The following is a 21178-nucleotide window of genomic DNA, read 5'->3' as shown; positions in this document are numbered from 1 at the left end:
TATTGTTACATGTGACTAATACTCCCAAAGCTGTCTAAACTATTTCACCTAATTTTTTCCTTTTCCAGCACTGTATAGTGTGTCAGCAGTCAGGAATAACTCTAAGATTAACTGTCTCAATTTTGTGCTAATTATGTCCAGTCACTATACGAGACCAGGCCTTAATTATAAAAATGCATACTGATCTTGTATTTTCTTCCATCCTGCCTAAGGATTAAAAACCAACAGATTGGAACTCTCAAGCTATCAGAACAGAGTGGTTAGAAAAGAAACAAAGTGGGTCTGGAGAGATGGCTCGGTGGTTAAGGGCACTGTCTGCTCTTCCAGAGGTCTTGAGTTCAAATCCCAGCAACCACATGGTGGCTCACAACCATCTGTAATGAGATCTGGTGCCCTCTTCCAGCATGCAGGCATAATAAATAAATCTTTATAAAAAAAAAAAAGGAAACAAAGTATGTCAGCCTTAACAATGTTATAAAAGGGGCTGGAGACTTGGCTCAGCAGGTAAGAGCACTGGCTGCTCGTGCAGAAGACCAGGTCAATTCTCAGAAACTCATGCTGACTAATAACTATCTATAACTCTAGTTCTGCGTGTTGCATGCACTCAGTGTATTCAAGCAAAGCAACTAGTGCATACACATAAAATAAAAATAAATAATGCTCGCAGTGTGAGCGCAAAGGCCATGTGGACACTGTGCTCAAAGGAAGTGCATATAACTACTCAGTGTTGAAGGAAAGTGCTCTGTATCCTGCTTATCCTACTAGACGTTTTGTATTTTCAGAATTTAACGCTTTCTAAATATGTAGCAGTTAAACCAAAACTGGAAATGAATGTGTCCTTAGTAAGAGTACAGATTGTTAGACTGACAGGAGGGCTGGGTGGCAAGCAAGATGACCCAGGCTCAGGGCACCAAGAGGAAAGTTACTTACTGTGATGACGGGACATTGAAAACTACTATTATGAACAAGGGCACCCGGTGAAGCCTCACTGAATCTGCATGACTCATAGTAGCTGCTCAATTATGGTCTCTACCAAAAAAATGGAAATCTATCGTTCTCACAAAGCCAGTGCTGAGGAGATGACCAAGTACCACAGTGATGACTACATTAAATTCTTGCATTCTATTCGCCCAGATAGTATGTCTCAATACAGCAATTCAACGTGGGTGAGAACTGTCTGGTATTTGATGGCTTGTTTGAGTTCTGTCAGTTGTCCATGAGTGGCTGTATTACAAGTGTAATGAAACTCAATAAGAGGCAGACTGACATCGCTGTGAAGTAGACTTGGGGCCTGCACCATGCAAAGAAGTCTGTAGCATCTGGCTTCTGTTACGTCCATGATATCATCTTGGCCATCCTGGAACTGCTAAAGTATCACCAGAGGGTACTGTATATTGACATTGATATTCACCATGGTGATGGTGTGGAAGAGGCCTGCTATACTACAGACCAGGTCATGACTGTGTCCTCTCAGAAGTACGGAGAGTACTTCCCAGAAACTGGAGACCTATGGGATATTGGGGCTGGCAAAGGCAAGTACTACGCCGTTAACTACCCACGGCGAGACGGCATTGATGATGAGGCCTATGAAGCCATCTTCAAGCCAGTCATGTCTGAAGTAATGGGGATGTTCCAGCCTAGTGCAGTGGTCCTACAGTGCGGCTCAGACTTTGTCTGGGGATCGGCTAGGTTGTTTCAGTCTGACCATCAAAGGTCATGCCAAGTGTGTGGAGTCCCTGAAGAGTTTCGACTTGCCTATGCTAGTGCTGGGAGGAGGTGGCTACACCATCCTTAGTGTTGCTCAGTCCTGGACTTACAGCTGTGGCCCTGGGCACAGAGATCCCTAATGACCACTTTGGACCAGATTTCAAGCTTCACATCAGCCCTTCCAGTACGACTAACCAGAACACTAATGAATACCTGGAAAAGACCAAGCAGTGCCTCTTTGAGAACTTGAGAATGCTGCCCCATGCTCAGGCCATACCTGAGGACGCCATCCCAGAAGAGAGAGGTGAGGAAGACCCTGACAAGCGAATCCCCACCTGCTCCTCTGACAGACGCACTGCTGTGAGGAGGGGTTCTCCGACTCCAACGAGGAGGGGAAGGAGGTCTCAAGAACGCTTCTAACTTCAACAGCCATGAGTCAGGACAGAGGATGAGAAAGAGAAAGATCCCAAAGAGAAAACCAAGGAGGAGGGTGAGAAACCAAAGGGGTCAAAGGCGAGGTCCAGTTGGCCTGAGCAAGGTCTGTAGCTCCATCTTCTCCCCAAGTCCCTCACTTGCCCTCAATTTCTCAGACTTTATATTTTCTATTCCTGTGTATTTATATAAAATATATTAAATATAACGTCTTCAGGGACTAGATAGGACCAGCGCACAGGACAGTGGTACTGGGAGAACTCTTTCCAAAACTTCCTTGTCTGTCCTGCCCCAGATCTGAGTTTTGAACCAGGTCAGAGCAGAAAGAAAACAACTGGAAGACAAAATCCTGAACTGCAAGTGCCTGCTTAGGAGCTCAGCTAAGATGCCCTGATTAAGCTTTTTAGAAGGGGTGATTGGGTCTTCTGGGACCTCTTTGCAGGCTAGGGTACTATCCGCCATTTTTAGATTGGGTCTGTTTATACCTTCCCACCCATCCTGGGCAAGCTGCTCTCTTCCCCCAGTTCCGTAGATGCAGGTTGTGAACCTTGCCTCCTCCTTTTTACTTCGTGAGTCTCTTTGTAATAAAACAGCACATTTCTATAAGAGAAAAAAAGTACAGACCGTTTTCACATCCAAAAATGCTTAACTATAAATGTAGAATAAGCTTTTTATTTTAGACAGGTAAATATTTCCTTTCTATTTTAGACAGGTAAATAGTTCCTTTGCAAGTCCATTATTTTGAAGTCTACATGTTGTGGATTACAGTTTTGAAAACAAAAATGTAATTAAAACAAAAACAAAAAACCAGAAATGCAAATAAACCAAATGGTAAAGTGTTTTTGAGCTCCCCTCAACCTTCTAACTCTTTGCTTGCCCATATTTCATAAGAAGCATTGCAGTGTATGGGGAAATTAGTTCAAGAATTATCGTTAAATGACCAGATTATAAAACTTAAATGAATAACTGACTTGGTAAAATAGTTTTCTTTTTTTACTTTATTATTATGTATGAAACCTGCTTGTCAGTTGCTCTAGCAATGAGAGAGAGAGAGAGAGAGAGAGAGAGTGTGTGTGTGTGTGTGTGTGCGCGCGTGTGCACGTGCACACGTGCACATGGAGGCCAGAGGTCAACAGCAGATATGATCGTTGACTGTGGTCTACCTTAATTTTTTGAGGCAGTGTCTTCCTCACTAATTTTGCTAAATTGGCTGGCCAGCGAGTTCTGGGAGTCCACCTGCCTGCCCATCTCTAGTTTATAAGTGGGTTATAAACACCTACTGCCATGCCCAACTTTGGATGGGTGCTGCCTGTCAAATGTAGGTCCTCGTGCTTCTGTAGCAGGCGCTTTACCAACTGAGCTAGCTATGTAGCCTGGTTTCTTTTGATTTTTATAGTCAAAGGAATAGCAGGTGCTAGTTTATCTTTGACTGTGTGCTGATAGTTATTTGTGGGCTATTCAAGGAAAATATGAATTTCATGGTTAAGAAAAGGCCTTGGTATCATAAAGGACTAGTAATTTTTACAACCTTGCAGTTAAAAAGAAAAGCCGTGGATGCTCAAGTCCACTGCCATTGTTTTAATGTGGCCTGCACACATCCTCTGGTGGACGTTAAATCATTTTCACGTTACCTAGAATATGTAAGACAAGATAAGTGCTTTGTAGGTAGTTGTTATACTGCCTTGTTTAGGGAATGAAGACACCAAAACATAGTGTTTTCTCATATATCTTGTGTGCTGAACCTACAAATGCTGAACATTCAGGTTCAGTGAACCAGCTGTGTAATTCTTCTTAATAAGAAAGTCATTGGACTGGGATATAGGTCACAAACCTTGCTTCTTACGTGTGAGTCCTTGAGTCTGATCCTTATTACTGCCAGACAAAACAAATCACAAAAAAGCATAACAACATGTGTTGGCAAAGGTTTGATGAAAACTGAGAACCTCTTTGCGTGGAGAACAGTGTGTCAGCTTGTCAGAAAATTAACAAAATTAATTGTATGATCTAGCAGTTTAACATCTAGGCACACATCCAAAAGGATGAAAAGCAGGAACTCAAAGAGGTAGTTTCTTTACACTCATTTGTAGCAGTACCATTTACCATAGCATTTACAGTAGCAAGAAAATGGGAGCCTAGACACATGTAATATGTATATGTCATAGAATATTATTTAGCCTTAGAAAGGAAGAGAATTCTGACATACCACAATATGAATATTCAGTATATTGTGATCAAATATTATTTGATCTAATTTTAGAGTCAGGCTCATGGACAGAAAGTACAGCGATGGTTGCCAGATGTGGGTAAATGGGGTGTGAGTATGGAGGGTAATTGTTTAACAGGTATGGCGTTTCAGTTTTGTGTGAATGAGAGTTATAGAAGTACATGATGATGGCTGTGCAGTGTTACTTGTTTCATGTCTTTGTACTTAACCATGTACCTAAAACTTGCTAAGACCGGAAGACCCTGCCTCAAAAAGTCAAAATAATGGACCTAAGCGTTAAGACCACAACTTTTGTTTATATTTTACCACAGTTAAAAAAAGATAGTTAAGGTGAAAAGAGCTCTTATCTTTGCCTAAGAATGCGCTGTCCTTACATTCTGGTGACTTTCTACTTTAGAATGTTAGAAAAAAGTTGATGAATTCAAGTTTAGTTTTTTTTTTAATTTTTATTTATTTATTTATTTATTTTGATGGCCTTGGTCCATATGCAACTCAAGGAAGATTAAGTAGGAGCCACCTCAGTGTAGGTTATAGACACTTTTCTGCCTATAAACATGTATTTATACTTGAAATCAATAAGCTCATACTTAGTAGCATTCCCCCCCCCCCCAACCCCCCGGAGCTGGGGACTGAACCCAGGGCAGGCAAGCGCTCTACCACTGAGCTAAATCCCCAACCCCGGTAGCATTTTTCTTAACATTTTCTCACTTGCATGCTCACATTCATTCCTCTTGATTAATCCCTTGTCTATCTGCCTGCCTGCCTCTCCATCTGCCCATCTATCCCATTCCATCCATCCATCCATTCATCCATCCACCCTACCTACCCACGCATCCATCCTTTCCATCGTTCAAGTTTTTGAGACAATGCTTCACTGTGTAGCCCTGGCTGTCCTGGGAGTTTCACGCTGGTCTCTAACTCACAGAGATCTGCTTGCCTTTGCCTCCCAAGTGTTGGGATTCAAGGCATGCCTTAGGCCTGGCTTAATTCATTATATTTTACCTAATCATTTTTAAATACAGATTTAAACTTGTATGTGTTTATTTTCAGTTCAGTATCATTTGGTATTCTGAGTGACCACAATATTGCTTTTTTTGAATTTTGACAGTGGTGGCATTTTTTTAAATTAATTTTTAAGTTAATGTGCAAATTTCCTCATGCCATTTTTGTCCCCCTGCCGCTCTTTCTGCCTCTCATATATCCCTTTATCTTTTCTCCCATAGTTCCCTTTCTGTTGTTACCCTCTTTCCCCTAATGTCTCTTAAGGTCTTGTTCCCCTTTCACTGTCCTCTTTGTAGTTTTATGACCTACAAACAAACCTGCATACCTTCGTGCACACACTCAAATAGTCCATGTATACACATTTAAATATCGGTGTCATATGTGAAAGAGAACAAAGATGTATTTTACTTTTGAGTATTGCTTATGTTTTTAAAAACATGAGTTTCCTTTCTGTCCATTTTCTGCAAATGTTGTAATTTGATTTTTCTTTATGGCTGAATAAAATTCTGTGTACACTACCAGATTTTCTTTATCCACTCTTCCCTTGATGAATATCCAAGCTGTTTCTATTTTCTAGTAGTTATAAATAGTGGAGTGAATGTGTAAAGGTTTATATCCTCTGATCAGGATCATAAAAGCTACTCTGTCCTCTTCATAGCTGTCTGGTAACCACGTGCCCTTCCTCCCGCCATGCCACACTTCCCAAAACAACAACTCTAAGACTTAATTATGTATGAATTAATGCCTAGGCTTTAAGCTCGGTCTTGTTTCCCAACTAGCTCCTAACTTAATTAACTCGTTCATTCTATTCTGTGAAGGCCACAGGGCTGGTTACCTCTCCTCAGAGTTCCTCTCTCCCTGTCAGAACTCCCCTTCCTATATCCTGCTTCAGCTCATTAGCCAGTCAGCTTTGTATTGACCAGTGGCGCTTCCATACATGCACGACATTCCCTCTACACTGTTTATCTTTCCTAATCCACATATGTATTTCTGTTCTGCAAAAGTGTGACTTGTTTGTTGCGGTAAAAATTTAAAAAGAACGTTTTCTCTCAGTTCCCACGAGCTGGATCAGCTCACTCCGGCTGCTGCTCTGCCACACGGTCTGCAATCTGCGCGGGCAACAGAAACACATCCGCACGCTCCAACTGCCTCTCAGCCATTTCTTTCACACACTGTCCTCTTTAGTCTGGTAAAATCAAAGTTCCAGAAACTTGTAATTTAGCAATTAGATTTACATGTTAAGTTCTCAGTCCACAATTCATCTACACAATAAATTCACTGCCAGTTGATAAAGATATGAACCTCCCACCTAGACAAGATGAAAATCGATCTAGTTCACTGAACCGTCCTCCTCCACAGACTCCATTTTGATCCCCTTCCTTCCTCCTCGCTCCTGCCTTACGAAAACTTTGTCCCCGCCCCACTCTCTACTGTCCAATCATGTATTGCCTTGTTATTAACCTATATTTGTTACTCAAAAATCTCTTATTTTTTTATGCTACCTTAGCAAAATGCTTTGTACCTGCCAATTGTCTTTGATTCAGAATGCTCTGAAATTTGAAGATTTTTGACAGAGTTTCAAATTCCGGAGCCTTTTGGATAACAAAAATGTTGAGATTAGAGTTGTTCAACTGGCAGAGCTTATGAAAATATTCCCAAATTGGAAAAAAAAAAAAAGCCTAAATGCGAGGGACTAGTCTGGTCCCAGGCAATTTAGACCCAGTTTATTTAACCTGCAGTGGTCGCTGTTATGTGAGTCCACTCTGATCTCTTATTTTCACATGGAGTTATTTATTGCTCATGTTGGAGAGGACACCTTCCCAGGGTCCAAAGCGCCAGTTTTGATCTCCGAGTAGTTTTCATCACTAAAGCTATTTTTATAACAATAAAGAACCTTTTAATCAAAATTCGTTCAAAGTCTAGAACAGTAGGTCTTCTTGACCTCTTGAGCGTATAAAACATTTGCTGTCACTCTTTGTAAGATTGTTTGGTTGCAAGGCATTAGACACTGTGGTCCAGTGAATGCTCACCTTTGGGAAATCGTTACAGTAATTGTGGAGCTTACGTTTGAAGAGCACATCTGTGCGGACTGAGCGGGGAGGGAGGGAGTTAGAGAGCAGTGTGAAACAAACCCTGCTATTCTTGTGTTGAATACTTGGCTCCCAAACTGGTGACAGTGTTTTGAAGATTTTGCATTTTAGTACAAAGCATCTAGGACCCATGCAGACAGAAGAAAGTCCTAGCCTCTAAAGGTTAGGCCTGTCCGGTCCCTTTCTCTTTCCTTGCTTCCTGTCATCCCCCACCATATGCTTCTGCCCACATGATCATCTACTGAAGCGTATGAGACCAACCTCAATGGACTAAGCCCCGGGAAACCATGAGCCAATACAAATAATTGTTCTTGAGTTGTGCTAGGTATTTGTCCACAATGACCATAAAAATAGCTGAACTTTACACTTGATCTTAGCCAAAAGGCCGAGAAGCGATGAAATAGCTGAACTTTAAATTAGTTCACAGATTTGTTTAGTATTTTATTAAGCTTTTAAAATCACGGTCTTTATGTTGTACAGTTCAAAAGGTATTTTGACTGAATGAAAATTAAATTGGTTTTAAAGTAATGTTTGGTGTCAGGCACTTATTCAGGCTAAGTAACATGGGACTGCAATACAAGATAAGTTCCTGCAATTTAAAAATTGAAAATCTGAAATACTAAAGCTTCTATGGTGGTAATTCTCAAAACAGTTTGATTTGGGGGACATTTTAGATTTGAAGCTTTTAGGTTAGGGATGATGGAGGTTGGTGAAGATCAGGCAAATACTCTAAGATATGAAACACTCCAAATCTGATAGATGTCTGACACCAAGCCATCCAGATACACTATACTTAGGATATATAGGCATCCAAGAGGGGTCTAAAAAAGTAGTATATGAACTATTATTATTCGGAGAAACAACAAGCACAAATCTTATATAATGGCCTGAAGTGTCTGACTGATAAAACTTTAAAAAATTGATATTTGAAGGGTTTGGAGGATGCAGTAGTTACATTAGCTTTTCAAATCGATGACCTTTGCCTTCTGATATTCTTAACCATCCTGTGTCTTTCCATTTAAAAGTCAGTTTTATAGCCTTCTAGACTTGTGTGTGTTTTACATTATGTTCTAATTTGTTTCACGATGTCTTTCTTAACCTCTAGGTTTATACTTGCAGAATTATTGAAACCAGTAATAATTTCTTTTGTGACAGCCTAACATGAATCTGTCCTAGTATTTATGGTATGAGTCTTAGTATTTAGCGTGTCTCTTCTAGAATGATTTAACAAATGAATTATGTCTATTCTAGGTGTATCACGGGGTCCCAGCCCAGTCAGCCTTGGAAACCAGGACACTTTGCCTGTGGCAATCGCCCTTACAGAATCTGTCAATGCCTACTTTAAAGGAGCAGATCCTACCAAGTTAGTTTTAAATATACATAAGCACTTGTGTTATGTATTGGGCAGGAATTGGGGTTTAGTGGTAAATTTTAAATTATACTTTGATTTTAGATAGATAGATAGATAGATAGATAGATAGATAGATAGATAGATATTCATTCATTCATTCATTCAGGGATTCCTATACACACACACATTTTAACATCTTGCTTTTGAGAAAAGTTACATCTCCTTTAAGGTTTTGTTTTAGTTTCTCATATATATATATATATACATATATATATGTATATATATATGTGTGTATATATATATATACATATATATATATATGTATGTTCCCTGCATGTATATATGTATGATGTATGCCATATGCATGTCTGTTACCCACAAAGGATAGAAGAGGACATTAGAGCCCCTGGAACTGGAATGAACTGCTTGATGTGACTGCTGGGAGCTGGACTTGGGTCCATTATAAGAGCAGCAAGCATTCTTATTTACCAGGCTATTTTCAACCTCCATTGCTATTGTCTCTAGCATTCAGTATACATTCATTCCCAAAGTACTTGAGCACTCACTATGCGTAAGACTTTGTTTTTCTTTTTTCTTTCATTTTTTTCCTTTTTTGGTTATTCATGAGACAGGGTCTCTCTGTGTACCCCTGGCTGGCCTGGAACTCAGAGATCCACCTGCCTTTGCCTCTCCAGTGTTTGGGATTTCAAGTGTGCACTATCAAACCAGTAAGACTCTTGATAAGTACTAAAGCTACTTCAGAAAACAGGGGTCTCCTGAGCTTGCATTAGATAGAGTAAAGAAAATATCGGAGAAGCAGAGAGAGTGGGCATTAATACATGTTACTAAGAGGGTGGGAAATAGGGGTTGGGGATTTAGCTCAGTGGTAGAGTGCTTGCTTAGCAAGTGCAAGGTCTTGGGTTCGTTCTTCAACTCTGGGCGTTTGTTGGGGAAGAAGGTGGGAAATAACAGTAGGGCAAAGACCTTTTAGTGATTTTAAGCAGATATTTGAAAACTATGGTAAAACAAACCATCCACACCTGGGAGAAGAGCCCCATGGGAGAGAATCGGGGTAAATGCATGCTTGGAGTATTCAGGAGACAGTGAAGGGGAAGCAGGGCACTGAATAGGGAAAGGTAGGAGTGTGGTCGAGGATTCATCCAGAAAAGTCCCAGGCCAGATGGGCTGTTGTAGCCCATGATAAAAGAATTAGGAATTCATTTCTAGTAAGGCAAGAAGGCATGTGGACACTGAGTTGAGAGGTCATGAAGTTATTTGTGGTTTTGTAGTATTCTGGCTGCTCTTTGGAGGATAAACTCAAGAGTTAGAAGATTTGCTGCAGAAACCCAGATAAGAGGTGATGGTGACTTGAATATTAGCAGGAAAGCTTGTAAGCTGTGATGACATTCTAACTGTAACTTGAAAACAGTTATCAAGATTTATTGAGTTTGAGTGTCAAATTTGAGAGTACTTGTTGAGTGCTATTACTGTGGACAAGTTGGTAGCTTCATACATGATTCTGGAGCTCACTGAGTAAGTGTAGACTTGAGAGAAATAGAAGCCCTGTAGTGGCAGAAGAATGAGTGACTAGACAAGAGTGGATTACCAGGTTATGCTAAGGGAGCAGATCGGAGAGGTGTGGTCATGTAGAATTTTCTCATTCACATTCAGTGTGTGCAAGTGGGGAGGAAGCAAGATTTAGCCAAGACCATTGAGTTAGCTAAGCAGTTATGTAAGGAGGGCTTATGCAGAGTGTCCGATGAGGAACCTGGAAATTCAGAGTTGGTTTATAAGGTATGATGTTTGAGAGACTAATGAAAGTGGGGTAGGATGGTGAGGAGGTAGGATGGTAGGATGGTTGATATTAGATGGGATGAGTTAGACAAATAGGATTCTGAGTAGATGAGCGAGGATTGTGAAACTGGAGGAACTGTGGCCTGACTGAGTGAGCAAATAAAGGACAGAGCCACTGGAAGGAAGACATTGAAGAGCTAAGTGATGACAGATATTGAGAGGGCCATCTGGATGGATAGTGAGCTTTACAAAATATTATGCTGACATAGTGGGGCAGAGAGAGAGATGAGCAGTGAGCCAGGCTTGGCGTTTAGAAAATGCAGAGGGACTGCTGAAGATCTCGTCTGAGGGGGATAGGTCTGAACAGGACCGTGTGAACCATGAATTTCAAAGGAAGAAACAGAACAGAAAGAGCAGACATCACCACACCCAGGTTATCAGAGGGCTCAAGAGAAGAAGATAACTGCAAGGAGTTAGTGATGGTATTACCAGAGCTGCACTTCCTACAGATCTTCCAGGGATGGCAGCCACACACAAAGAAGTATGCTTATGTTAATAAGGAGTTTTCTAAGACTAATTTATCTCAGTTATAATAAGGGATTTAAGTATATGTATGTATGAACAGAGAGGTGAACAGCTGTATGTATAGGGTTACAGCTGTAAGGTATACATACATATACCTTTAAAGCCAAGCAGACTTTTTGAGAAGAGATTAGAATATCTTATTTAAGTACTTGCCAATGTCCTTCCTCGTCAGGTGTATTGTGAAGATTACTGGAGACGTGACAATATCATTTCCAAGTGGAATTATTAAAGTCTTCACGAGCAACCCCTCTCCAGCTGTGCTGTGCTTTAGGGTGAAAAACATCAGTAGACTCGAGCAGATTCTTCCAAATTCACAGCTTGTGTTCAGGTTTGTTTGCTCTGCTCTTAAGATTAACATTGAACTTTCTTTTTAAGAAATGTTTTCTCTGTGCCATCCTCTTATTTTCTGTTAATGCTGCTGCTGTGTTTCAGGGAAACTGCTGTGCTCTGTCCTTCACCTTAGTTTTCCCTCATCCCACCTTTTGGTTCATTTCTATAATTTTTCCCAGGTCACCAATTGACTAAATATAAGAAAGAAAAAGATAAGTCAAATGAAATAACAACAATGTTTCTTACACATACAGTGATCCATCACAGTGTGATTCCAACACAAAAGATTTTTGGATGAACATGCAAGCTGTTACTGTCTACCTCAAGAAGCTGTCAGAGCAAAATCCAGCTGCTTCTTATTATAATGTAGATGTACTAAAATACCAGGTGAGTGTCTGTAACCGAGACAACCTTAAGTTTGCATAGAAACAAGTGGAATCTGGCAGAACACTGAAGGAATAGTGTCAGAGCCAAATGAGGTCCATTCCAAGAGTACAAGATTGTTTCAAAAATTGAGACAATATTAGTTAAGGACTTTCAGCCAAATGATACAGTGTATTTGTGACTAAACTACTGAGTAAATATTAATACATGAATTTATATTTAACCTGGAAACTCCAGTATCATTGTTCTTCATAAAGAAATGCCAAAGCAGTCAGTTAAAGTTCAATATGGCAGGCACTTGCAGTTTCTGTTAGCATTACAGTGTTTAAGTGTGCCTCTGGGTTTGTTGTTACTGTTAGAGAAGAGTTTATCCCTGGCAGCACACAAGCATGCAAATTCTCTATTCTACATTTATGTTTGAAATTTTAATAGTGTAGTGATACTAAAATAACTTGTGTTTCTAAAAAAAGACATTTGTAATTAGTGCTTGTTAAATGCTGGGACAAGGATATTGTTATGTTAGAAAATACATGGTATGGACAAAAGGGAATGGCCTCAGGGAGCCCTTGAGAAAGGAGCTGAAGAGTCAGGAGGAATTATGCCATTTACTATCCTTAAAGTTACTAAGTATTTGCTAACCTTTGGGATCTCACTGATGTATATCTAAGTTCTTTATAATTTCATATTAATTAATGATGAATCTTAGAATCCCCCTTTGAAAGGCTTTAGACTTTCTAAAAATAAATAATAAAAAATTACATAATAGAGCTGATTTCTGGGTGCTGTCCCAAAATGTATTGTAAGGTCAGATTTTCTGCAGTTGGATCCTGGGGAACTGCATCATGGCAGTTTGCCCCGTAGGTTGTTCCCTGTCCTCTGAGCTGAGTGCTTTACCCAACAACAACCACTCACAACCTGCTCAGTTGTGCTTCTGCAGATTCGTAGGCTTAAGTGTTCGTCATGAATGTGCTTTGTTTACTCTTCAGGCAGACAGGTATTTGCTTGATTCTTTTTAAAGGTATCATCAAATGGCATTCAGTCCACTCCTCTAAATCTTGCAACATACTGGAAATGCAGTGCCAGCACCACAGATCTGAGAGTGGATTATAAGTACAACCCAGAGGCTATGGTCGCACCTAGTGTGCTTTCCAACATACAGGTGGTGGTACCAGTGGATGGAGGAGTCACAAATATGCAGTCCCTTCCTCCTGCAATATGGTAAACTATTTTTGCATCCATTTGCATTTCTGTTTGTCTCCAGCTGCAACAGTTCTAACCTCTTAAACTAACAGTAGTTGGGCTGCTAGGGTGGATTGTGAGTGGGTTAAGTGCTTGCCATGAAAACCTGATGATCTTAGTAAACCTGAGAACCATGGAAAGGAGGCCCTCTGACCCTTGTATGGGCCAGTGGCAAGCACATCGCTATGCATGCATAGAATTTAAAGCAGTGTCCTAGTTTAGGGTTCCCATTGCTGTGAAGAGACACCATGCCAAGGCAACTCTTACAAGGACAACATTAAATTAGGGCTGGCTTGCAGGTTCAGAGTTTCAGTCCATTGTCATTAAGGTGAGAAGCATGGCAGCGTCCAGGCAGGCACGGTGCTGGAGAAGGTGAGGGTTCGACATCTTGTTCTAAAGGGACATCGTAGTTTTTACAGTAAAAATATTTGAGGTACATTTATTGAGTGTCCATTCACGTAGTAGGTACTGTTAGAGACTGAATTTGACGATACTTGTTTTTATTACAGGAATGCAGAACAAATGAAAGCCTTTTGGAAATTATCTGGGATTTCGGAGAAGTCAGACAGTGGAGGTAAGGGTGTGCTCCCTCTTATACTCTGTGCTGGGGATCAGATCCAGGTTCTGGTGTGTTCATGCTAGGCAAGTAATGTGTTACTCTGCTGCCCCAGCCCCGGCCCCTAGCCTTGGTTGTTTTCTGTAACTGTCACTACCTTTGTTTGTTTATGTGTATGAGTGCATACAGGTCTGGTCACAGGAAAGCTTGCAGCAGTCAGTTCTCTTTCTTCTGCTCTGGGTCCTGAGAGTGAAACATGGGTTTTAAGACTTGGTGAGGCATTGCTGAGCCATTTTATCTCGCCTTCAGGTTTTGTTTTTGCTATTTTTCTTTTGCTTGCTTGTTTGTTTGTTTGTTTTTTAAAAGCTTATTTATTCACTGGAAAGTTTCCCCCTGGAATTTTATGTCTTCAGTTCAAGAACTGACCACTAGGTGGAAGTTAGTACCCTACATAAGAATGGACAAGCTGAGATTTAGAACAGTTTTTCCTGTAAGAAAAATAACAATTTTATAACTGCAAGATAAATGCTTCTTGTGTTACATAAGAGGAATGTCTAGTAATAGATTTTTTTTTTAAAGCAGAACTATCCCCAGGTAGATAACTCAGATAATTGCAGATGATTGATCTTACTCTGTTAATGGGGTACCTTTGCTTTCCCCTCTCCAGTTACATAGAAAATAGTTTTGAAAATACATAGAAAAGCAGCCTTGAGAGAATGCTTGTCTGCTCCGTCTTGCCGAGGGGACCCTTCTGTTCATTCTTTTTGGAGTTAACGTTAGTCTTCAGTTCTGTATAGCAGTTTTAAGGAGAAGCAAGTTTATTGTCTCCTACTGACTGCATCTGTCTGTTCACTATGTGTCTTTTTTTTTCTTTTTGGTTCTTTTTTTCGGAGCTGGGGACCGAACCCAGGGCCTTGCGCTTCCTAGGCAAGCGCTCTACCACTGAGCTAAATCCCCAACCCCACTATGTGTCTTAAAGACACATGACAATCAACTCCTTAAAATGAGTTAGTCACAGTCTCTAGTAGTTAAAAGAGAACTAACTTACCTTCCTAATTAGCCTCCACTAAGTTTTCTTACTGAGTTAGCACTTTAGTTCTTCCCGTTGGTTCAGGTGTTCATTTTGAACATTTTGAGAATGTCATTGTTTTTTCTTCTTAGGATTTCTATACAAAAGACCATCAGCAAGTCTGGGCTGTCTCTTATTTATAACTATTATGCAGGGTCAGATTTGCGCTAGACAGATAACCAAGGTGGCCTGAAGTTCCTTTTTGTTGTTTAGTGCTTACAGGGAGCATTTTTCAGTCAGTAGATTCACTGACTTTTCTCCTACCATAGAGAGTTTTGTGAACCACACTGAACTTCCTAACTTAGATGGAAAGCAAATCAGAAATCCTATGTATTAGGCTAACAAACAACCAGCAAGGAAAAGAGAGTATCTTGTTCCTCTATTTAATAAAGCACATGTTAATTTATTTATTTATTTATTTATTTATTTATTTATTTATTTATTTATTTATTTATTTATTTATTTATTTATTTATTTTTCTGGAGCTGGGGACCGAACCCAGGGCCTTCCACTTGCTAGGCAAATGCTCTACCACTGAGCTAAATCCCCAACCCCTACATGTTAATTTTAAATATACCTGAAAAGGAATTATCCCTCAAAAATAAGATTCATATTTTCTATCCACATATTTAGTACTTTCCTTCTGTTATTCAGATAGGAGAGTGTTCTAGATGAGGAAATGGGAGAATTTTATGAATGTGATTTTGATGTTGTCAGTAAAACCTTTACAAAGAACAACCCAGATCTGAACACTGTAAAATAGTAATCTGTTTTCTCTTTTATCTCAGTTCCCAGAATAGGAACAGGAAGCAGTTGGAAAGCTTAAGGGTAGCTGGGTGAGCTGCTCCTTGCCGGTTCTGGCAGTGGAACTTTCACAGAGCTGAGCTGTTGAACAAGGGTGTACAACCTTCAGACTGTGTGGGCAGCAACTAAGAGTTCTGCACTGCAGTGTGCGTCACCAGGCATGATAGTGGAGGACAGGCTAGTCACAACAGCTGTTGAACTTTTTTTTTTTTGGTTCTTTTTTTCGGAGCTGGGGACCAAACCCAGGGCCTTGCGCTTCCTAGGCAAGCGCTCTACCACTGAGCTAAATCCCCAACCCCTGTGCTGTTGAACTTTATACAGGGATTAAAATGTCTTACTGCTGCTACTGAGCAAGTCTGTCCACTTCCCCAAACACAGTAGTTGTCAACCCTCCTAATGCTACAACTTTTTAATACTCTTTTTTCATCATGTGGTGACCCCCAACAATAATTATTTTCATTGCTATTTCATAACTGTAATTTTTCTACTGTTATGAATCAAAATGTAAATATCTGGTATGCAGGACGTCTTATAGGACTGAGGGATCATAGCACTCTAGTTAAGAAACATTTTCCTGGGGTTGGGGATTTAGCTCAGTGGTAGAGCACTTGCCTAGGAAGCGCAAGGCCCTGGGTTCGGTCCCCAGCTCCGAAAAAAAGAACCCAAAAAAAAAAAAAAAAAAAAAAAAAAGAAACATTTTCCTAACCAGAAACCCAGGTTAAATTAGGTTAGAAATTCTTCTAGACCCCTCCTTTCTTTCCTTTTAAATACTGTGTCTTCTGCCTCGGCCCTACTACAGATCCCCTCTCCTGTCACCCAGAGCTCTGATAAACTGTTGCATTGTCTTACAGTTGGTCTCTCTACTTTGCATCTAGTCCCTCCTCTCTTCTAGGACACTAATCTGAGATATCCTTGCCTTTCTTTTCTTGGGTGTTAACTTTGTGGTTATGTCATAAGCTCTTTGTTGTAGTCTGGTCTTTGCTACTATTCTAGTCTCATCTCAAGTGCCCTTTACTTGTGTCCTGTTCATCAGATACGGTGGTCTAGATGTTGTTCTCTTAAGCCTGTTCTCACAGGTCTGTCTTCATCCCAGTACCTTGTTCTGCCTATGGTACACCCAGCATGCCCATTAGTGTGTACGTTCAGTAGAAACGTGTTTTCACACACCCTTTGTCAGATTCATTAGTGCCACTGATTGTCTACTTGTACTGCAGTCATACTGGCATACTGTGTAGTTCCTGCTACCCTGCCTTAAGCTCCAGGCGGACCACACTACCTGCCCTGCCAGGTTCCCTTGGATGCTCACATGAAAGAGACAAGCACACACACTAGCTTATTTGCATATGCTTTAGCTCGGTGGCCGGGCTCTTCTAGGCCTCTCGTGGCTATTGCACCGTCCCTTTCCCTCCCAGCTCAGCACCCTGACTCTGCCTGCAGCTGAGTTGCCTTTCTAACCTCCTCCCTGCTACCCCAGGCCCAATCAGAGAAGCAGCCGATGGCCACTCCACCCTAGATCTCACATGGCTGGTGGCTCTCTCTCTCTCCGAAGCATGGTGAATCTCTAGTCCTCTCTCCTGCACCTGTGGGAAAACTGGAAGTCACAAGTATCTGCCCAGCCATTAGCCTCTTTATTGATCAATCAAAAACCAGTTAGGGAACACTGAAGGTTCCTGATCAAAACATTAGAACTACCCCCTACAGGATACACTGAACAAATGACTGAAAGGAAGTCTTACAATGTACCTAAGGGGCAATGTTGTATGAGTAAAATTTAAAAAATGATGGTGGTGCAATTAGCCAGTTTGCTCAGTTGGGTACAGGATGGTGCTAATAAGCAAAGATGAGTGGAAAAGAGTGAGGCTGATGCCGTCATCTCATCCGCCTTTTCTTATCCCTTTGGGGACTGTATGTTCTGGTACTCAGCACTCACTTGTCTTTACTTTGTCTTGTTCTGGGTTTGTCCCCATTGCGGCTCCCCCAATCCCAGTATTTGCTGTGTGCTGTCTGTCCTCTGTGGTTTCCTTCATCCTTGTTGACTCACTGTAATATGTATGCGTCGCAGGCATCTGTCTAAGTAGTATTCATCTCTGAACGCTACTATTAGTAAAAGGATGGTTGAGATGACCTAGTGGGGCCAGTGAGATGGCTCAGCAGTTAATTGAGCTCAGTTCCCAGCATTCACATGGTGGCTCACGACCATAAAGAAATCTGATGTCCTCTTCTGGCATTTAGGTGTACACGCAGGCAGAGTGCTTCTACATTTAAACGGAAAAAAAGAAAAAAGATTATGTAGTAGAAATTCTGGCTCACTGAAAAAGGTTTGATTTTAAGCAGGCAGTGGTTTGTTTAGTACATGCATCTCGTGAATTTATTATTGACCTGTGGGTGTCGACCTGTCTGGGGGTTATATATTCAGATACTTATATTAGGATTCATAACAGTAACAAAATTACAGTTAAGAAGTAGAAACAAAGGTAGCTTTATGGTTGGGGGTCCCCACAACACGAGGAGCTGCAGTAGGGAGTTAAGCATTAGGAAGATTGAAAAGCACCAGCTTAGATGCTCATTTAGTTTTATTTGCTGTGCAGTGTATTGTATCCATTATGAGGTCTTTATTCTTATCTTTACAGGTTCTGGATCCCTCAGAGCAAAATTTGATCTTTCAGAAGGTCCCAGCAAGCCTGCCACACTCGCGGTGCAATTCCTTAGTGAGGGAAATACCCTCTCAGGAGTAGACATCGAGCTTGTTGGTACTGGCTATAGACTTTCTTTAGTAAAGAAGCGTTTTGCCACTGGTAAGTTGGCATGTTTTGAACTCTTTTAGTGTACATGGGAAACACTTGTGCTCTAGTAGTTTATAATTTAAATGGACTACCACCTCACCCCACCCCCACCCCCACCCCCACCCAGACCTACAGACACAGTAGTTGTCAGGTAGAGGCAGTCTTGGTAGAGAGTTTTCTGTTTTCAGCATAGATGTGATTCTAATGACTTGTAAATGACAGAGGGGAATTAGAGTTCTGTGTCTGTAACCACAAAGAACACTGAATATATCATTTGAATATATCTGAAACTGTAACTGTGAAGGTCTGCTTGGTGTTTTTCAGGACGATACTTGGCAGATTGTTGATGGAACCAGAATGCGGTTTTCTCAGGGGACTAGTGGGCACCCGCCACTCTGCGTCACCTGTTCCTCCCAAACACTATTTCTACTTGTATGATGTCTTTCAAATTCGCTCTTTGAAAGCTGACTACAAACATTAAATTGCACTTTCAAAGTATTGTTGAAAGAAATAGCACTGAAATGACCTTGTATACAGTAAATGATCAAATGTGATATTCTGGAAGCATGTGCATTCAAATTGTCACTAAAATTGACGCTTGTTATCTTCAGTGTCTGTGTTCTTAAAAAGGTTAGAATGTAGTAACAAGCCTAAAATTTCAGGAGAGCAAGCACAATGTTATTTAGCTTTCCATAAGTGTTTAGACTCAGAGTTAACCTTTGAAGTTTCCTAAGTTTGAATAAATATAACAAGAACATGAATTTTTAGGCTTTGAATGTTAAATCAGAACTCAATCTAATTGAGTTACGTGCCATAAGGTAATCAGACCAGAGTCCAAGTTGTATGCAAACAAAAACATCCCTATAATCTGATTCTCCGAAGCACATTGATAAAGTGTAAATGGTGTTTTATATAACTTTTTGAAATTCTCAAGTGCAATGTGTTTTAAAATAAGCTTGCAAAGGACAGCAGAAAAACTTACTTCTGCAGTTAATTAACTTTATAGAAGTTGTGATTGTTTTGATGAATTAATGCTGTAGATTTAATTTATTTTTGTATGGATTACATAATGTGTGCCTTTTTAAAACAATAACAAAAACCAGAAATGTGCCTCTCTAGTTTGTGTTAATTAATGTGCCTCACTCCGGATCTTCTCTTCAGATTCATACCGTGCTCAAGCATATTTAAAAGATATTTGCAACTTAAAAAATACTTCTGGCTTGTAATTGAGAAGAAAATTCAAAATAACTAAAAGATAATTTATACTTAAAAATCCTGTCTCATTTCTTTAGTGATACACCGTAGCCACTAGAAAAACAAATCAGCCTAGTGGAGTATGTTTACTGGGAATAAAATTACCTTCAGATATTCAACATTGACCTCATTATAAGTGTGTGACACAGACAAGCTCTGAAACTATGGTGGTAAATCCGTAACTGGTATTTTAACTATAATTTAGCATTTCCCTTACCCTATTTATCAAAAAAAAAAATTTACACATTATTGTGTTGTGAACACAAGTTTTCTAGCCTTTTAAGAATTTTTTTTTTTTTTTGAGGATTCATTTAGCAATGAAAGAAGTACTATCAGTTGTTTTATTTTAACAACTAGGAGATGGTCAGATTCCCACATGGTGAGGTGGGCGATGTATGACGTGAAGGACGGGGAAGAGCCTCTTAAATGAGCTGCTCATGCCGCGCAGCAGCTTGACGTCAACCCCACTAACAAGAGTGTGTTCTAGACAGGGCCTCATAATTCACAGACAGGAGTTTATGATAAATACCAGTGTCCTTTTTTTTTTCCATAGAAGTGATAGCTTGTGTTATATCTGGTAATTTATGTAAACCACTAATTTTGTTAAGCATTAGAGAAAATAAAATCCCTATTTCTAGACATTAATATAACACCTTGCTATATTAAACAGCAGAAATCTGTTCTTTTTCACAGTATGTAATACAAATGAGCATTTTTTATTCAGTATTATTCCTTTTCTAAATTTAGGTTTGACTTAGGTAAAGATAAGAAAATTCAGCCTTTACTAACTATCAAAATGAGAGTTTCTAACTCTTACAATCTTTAAAATGCCAGTTTCAATTACACTTACTAAAATATTGACTAAATCTGCTTTTATTGGGCAGTTAATGCTTTACTATTTGAAATCTGACACTGTCTGTTGTTAATCAAGTATTACCTTAAAATGTTGAAGTGAGTGGAATGGTTGGTTAACCTTGTGCACTTTCCTAATCCCCACAGCCTTCATACTGAGTGTCGACATGCAAGTTTATATTGGGTACAGGTTACAGTTTTAAAGCCATATGAGTTTATAGTGATTCTTTTTTCCATTTAAAAATTCACTAATGTTTAAAAAGACCCAGTAGAGTCAGTGGGAGACTATCTTATCTAGCAAGCTGGTTCTTGCTTGTGTACAGTGATAACTTTGTAGCTGCTTCTTTAACAAGAATTTGTAAACACAGAACTCTTAGCACAGTGAGCGTTCAAGGGTCGTCATTTACTACTTTGGGTTGTAATTAGAGCACATCTGTCTTCCAAAATTTTGTAAATACTTTTGATTTTTTCATAAAATGTAAATTTTACATGAAAGTTGTATTCCTAATAAACGTGTAATATATAATTTAGCAATGACTTTATGTGTCTTTGTATCCTATTAATATATGTGTTATAGGTGTTAGGAGTGTGTGCTTAACTTGAACTTTACTGTAATTGTTCTCCTTTTGTGGTAGTAGAGCTCAAGCCCAGGGTTTGGTGTGTGCTAAGCAAGGCACTGTGCCCCTGAGCCAGAGCCTCAGCAGGGCCCCAGCAGGCTTTAA

General features: G+C 40.0%; 1 protein-coding gene and 1 pseudogene across 4 annotated transcripts in view; both read left to right on the top strand.

Annotated features, from left to right (window-relative positions):
• Positions 1-20986, top strand: part of Fcho2 (FCH and mu domain containing endocytic adaptor 2) — a 103116-nt gene extending 82130 nt beyond the window's left edge. For 3 of the 4 annotated variants that reach the window (XM_063281690.1, XM_063281689.1, XM_063281691.1), the window contains 7 exons: positions 8707-8818; positions 11358-11513; positions 11770-11902; positions 12918-13117; positions 13648-13712; positions 18198-18362; positions 18675-20986. In XM_063281690.1, the coding sequence (XP_063137760.1) occupies positions 8707-8818; positions 11358-11513; positions 11770-11902; positions 12918-13117; positions 13648-13712; positions 18198-18362; positions 18675-18697 (854 nt within the window). In that variant the 3' untranslated portion in view covers positions 18698-20986. The remainder of the gene's footprint in view (positions 1-8706; positions 8819-11357; positions 11514-11769; positions 11903-12917; positions 13118-13647; positions 13713-18197; positions 18363-18674) is intronic. The other variant, NM_001191632.1, reaches the window with a different exon arrangement.
• Positions 6-6639, top strand: Hdac1-ps8 (Histone deacetylase 1, pseudogene 8; annotated as a pseudogene).
• Positions 20987-21178: the final 192 nt, after the last annotated feature.

Source organism: Rattus norvegicus, chromosome 2, assembly GCF_036323735.1.
Source record: "Rattus norvegicus strain BN/NHsdMcwi chromosome 2, GRCr8, whole genome shotgun sequence".
NCBI lineage: Eukaryota > Metazoa > Chordata > Mammalia > Rodentia > Muridae > Rattus > Rattus norvegicus.
This window is presented reverse-complemented; position numbering and strand designations above follow the sequence as displayed.